Here is a 3,771-nt window from a genome sequence, read left to right on the forward strand (position 1 = left end):
AGATGATGGAGGTGGATGGAGGTGGATGGAGGGGGATGATGGATGGAGGTGGATGGAGGTGGATGAAGATGATGAAGTTGATGGAGATGATGGAGACGATGGATGGAGATGATGGAGATGGAAATTTGAGGCAAACTTGGGGAACAAGGGGAAAACCTGAGGAAACGGAGGCGAATTTGGAGGAAATTGGGGGCAACTGGGGAGAAACTGAGGAAACTGGAGACAAACGGAGGAAAATCGGGGAAAGTTGGGGGAAAAGGCAGGAAATTTGGGGAAAATTGGGGGAAATCGGGAGGAACCTGATGGAATTCGATGGAATTCGATGGAATTCGATGGAATTTGATGGAATTTGATGGAATTCGATGGAATTTGGGCGGCTGTTGACGGATGGAGCCCCCCGACCCCCTCCACAACCCCCTCGAGAACCTCCTGGTGCCCCCGTTTGGACCTCGACGCCCACCCCCGCCCTCTCGCACCCCCCTTTAGATGTGAAGCCCCAGGTGGAAGCCACCATCGTGCCGCCGTCCCTCGAGGACCTGTACCTGAAGCAGAACGCCAGCATCTCCTGCGTGGTGTCCAACCTCAAGTCCACCCAGGACGTGAAGTTCTCCTGGAGCAGGGACAAAGGGAGCGCCTTGGATGCCACCACGGGGCCGGCGGAGAAGTTGGCCAACGGGTTCTACAGGCTCAGCAGCTCCTTGAAGATCTGCGCCGAGGAATGGAACTCTGGGGAGAGGTTCTCCTGCAGCGTCAGCATCCCCGAGCTCCAGGAGTCCATCACCAGGTCCATCAGGAAGGTCACAGGTAGGACATGGAGCTTCGGAGCCATCCGCTGGAGGTGGATGGTGGTGGTGGGACAAAGTGGGTCTATGGGGAGGGTCCAAGCCCATTGGAAGGGTCTAAGTCCATTGGGACGTCCAATAGGGATGATCTACTGGGAGACGATGGTCAACCAAGCCCCTAAGAAGGGTCTAAACCCATTGGAAGAGGTTGGTCTAGAGGAAGATCTTGGTCTATGGGGAGGGTCCAAGTCAACTGGAAGGGTCTAAGTCCATTGGGACACCCAATGGGGATGGTCTACTGGGAGATGATGGTCAGCCAAGCCCATTGGAAGGGTCTAAACCCATTGGAAGGGTCTAAACCCATTGGAAGAGGTTGGTCTAGAGGAAGATCTTGGTCTATGGGGAGGGTCCAAGTCAACTGGAAGGGTCTAAGTCCATTGGGACACCCAATGGGGATGGTCTACTGGGAGATGATGGTCAGCCAAGCCCATTGGAAGGGTCTAAACCCATTGGAAGAGGTTGGTCTAGAGGAAGATCTTGGTCTATGGGGAGGGTCCAAGCCCATTGGAAGGGTCTAAAGCCCATTGGAAGAGGTTGGTCTAGAGGAAGATGATGGTCAACTAAGCCCATAGGAAGGGTCTAAGTCAACTGGAAGGGTCTAAACCCATTGGGACACCCAATAGGGACGATCTACTGGGAGGTGATGGTCAACCAAGTCCATTGGAAGGGTCTAAACCCATTGGAAGAGGTTGGTCTAGAGGAAGGTCTTGGTCTATGGAGAGGGTCCAAGTCAACTGGAAGGGTCTAAGTCCATTGGGACACCCAATGGGGAAGGTCTACTGGGAGATGATGGTCTATGGGAAGGGTCTAAGCCCATTGGAAGGGCCTCAACCCCATTGGAAGGGTCCAAGCCCACCCCCATTGACCTTCTCTCCCACCTCCTCCATAGACACCGCTGTGAAGCCACCAACGGTCTACGTCTTCCCACCACCCTCCGATGAGCTGGTCCTCCAAGAGACGGCCACCCTGACCTGCTTGGCCACAGGCTTCAGCCCCAAGGACATCTTGGTCACTTGGACCCAACAAGACCACCCCGTGTCCTCCGAGAGCTTCTCCACCTTTGGTCCCAAAGCTGAAGGAGATACCTTCACCCTCTATAGCATGTTGAAGGTCCCAGTGGTTGAATGGCAACGGGGGGACACCTTCTCCTGCATCGTTGGCCACGATGGGATCCCCTTGACCTTCATCCAGAAGAACCTGGACAAGAGCCTTGGTAAACCCACCATGGTCAACGTCTCCGTGGTCCTCAGCGACTCCGATGTCACCTGCTACTAAGCTGGGCCCTGATTGGACGGGGCGGGGTGGTGGGATGGGGATGTGATGCTTGATTGGTTGTCATTCCGCATCCCAATAAAGACTGATCCCAATGGAAGCCCGATGCCCCATTGGCCAACTCTTGGTGGAGGAAGAGCTAATGGAGATGGTGGTGGGGACCATTGGGGTGAAGAGAAGGGTGGTGGGGACGTGGTTATGGGCTTTCCGTGCTCCGCTCTGGGGTGGTGGCACCTCAGTAGGGTTCGGTGGTGGTGATGGACACGGAGGGAGGAGATCCAGAGGGAAGCTGAGCCCAAAAGGGGGTGGTTTCAGACCCCAAAGTGAGGTGGCTTCAGCCCGAACTGGACCTCGAGAGGGTCGAGAAGAAGGGATGGGGTTGGCCACCACCATGGGGATGGGGAATGGGGGGGGTTGGTGGTCACTTTGGTGGTAGGAAGGGTTTGGAGAAGGATGGAGAATGGGGAACGGGTTAAAGTGGCCAAAACTGGTGGCTTTTTGGGGTGTCCCCCAAAGGTCTTCATGGTTCCTTTGGTCATAGGAGGGTTTTGGAGCAGAAATGGGGGGAAACGGGGGGGTTTGGGGGTGTCCCCCAAAGACCTTCATGGTCCCATCACTTTACAGGAGAGTTTTGGGGCAAGGATTGGGTGGAAAATGGCCACAAACGGCCAAAACATGGGGGGGGTTTGGTGTATCCATCGTGGTTCCTTTGCTTGTAGGACAGGGTCGGTCAAGAACTGGGTGGAAAGTGGCCCAAAACGGTGGGGTTTTGGTGTGGCCACCAAAGAACCTCGTGTTGCCTTCACTCACGGGGCAATTTTGGGTGGAAAACGGGTTAAAACAGCCCCAAATGGTGGGTTCTTGGTGAGGCACCAAAGAACCTCGTGGTCACTTGGAGCTGAGGAGGCTTCTGGGCAAGGATTGGGTGGGAAACAGGCCCAAAGGGCCCCAAACTGGCCCCAAAAAGGTGGGGTTTGGTTGGGTCCCCCCCCGCTGAAGTCCTCTTCTCCTGCCCCAGATCCCGACCTGGTGCCGGCGGGAGACGAGACACAAGGGGAGGGAGAAGAAGATGCCTCCGAGCTATGGACGGCCGTGACCTTCATCATCCTCTTCCTCCTCAGCCTCTGCTACAGCACCGGCGTCACCCTCTTCAAGGTGACCGTTGCGCTGGTTAATTAAGACCCATTAGTGCTTAATTAAGGCCGATTAATGATTAAGTCCTATTAATGATTAATTAAGTCCTATTAATGATTAATGAAGGACGATTAATGGTTAATGAAGACCGATTAATGATTAATTAAGACCGATTCATGATTAATTAAGACCGATTCATGATTAATTAAGGCCGATTAATGATTAATGATTAAGACCGATTAATGATTAAGACTGATTCATGATTAAGACCGATTCATGATTGATTAAGACCCATTAACGATTAAGTCTTATTAATGATTAATTAAGACCGATTAATGATTAATTAAGTCCGATTAATGATTAATACCATTGGAAACACCATTGATTAAGACCGATTAATGATTAACTAAGGACAATCAATGATTAATCAAGTCCGATTGATGATTAACTAAGACCGATTCATTATTAATTATGACCGATTCATAATTGATTAAGACCGATTAATGGTTAATTAAGGCCGATT

At 52.3% G+C, this 3,771-nt stretch overlaps 1 gene segment (V, D, J or C); it reads left to right on the forward strand.

Moving 5' to 3' along the window:
* The window catches only part of LOC104402345, a gene marked incomplete at its 5' end in the record, with an annotated part of 4,069 nt that extends 1,952 nt beyond the window's left edge, over positions 1 to 2,117 (forward strand). Inside the window, 2 exon segments of the C gene segment in view lie at positions 487 to 804; positions 1,732 to 2,117. Of these exon segments, the coding sequence occupies positions 487 to 804; positions 1,732 to 2,117 (704 nt within the window).
* Positions 2,118 to 3,771: the final 1,654 nt, after the last annotated feature.

The sequence above is a fragment of the Nestor notabilis genome, unplaced genomic scaffold (assembly GCF_000696875.1).
Source record: "Nestor notabilis isolate BGI_N333 unplaced genomic scaffold, ASM69687v1 scaffold1012, whole genome shotgun sequence".
NCBI classification, from domain to species: domain Eukaryota; kingdom Metazoa; phylum Chordata; class Aves; order Psittaciformes; family Psittacidae; genus Nestor; species Nestor notabilis.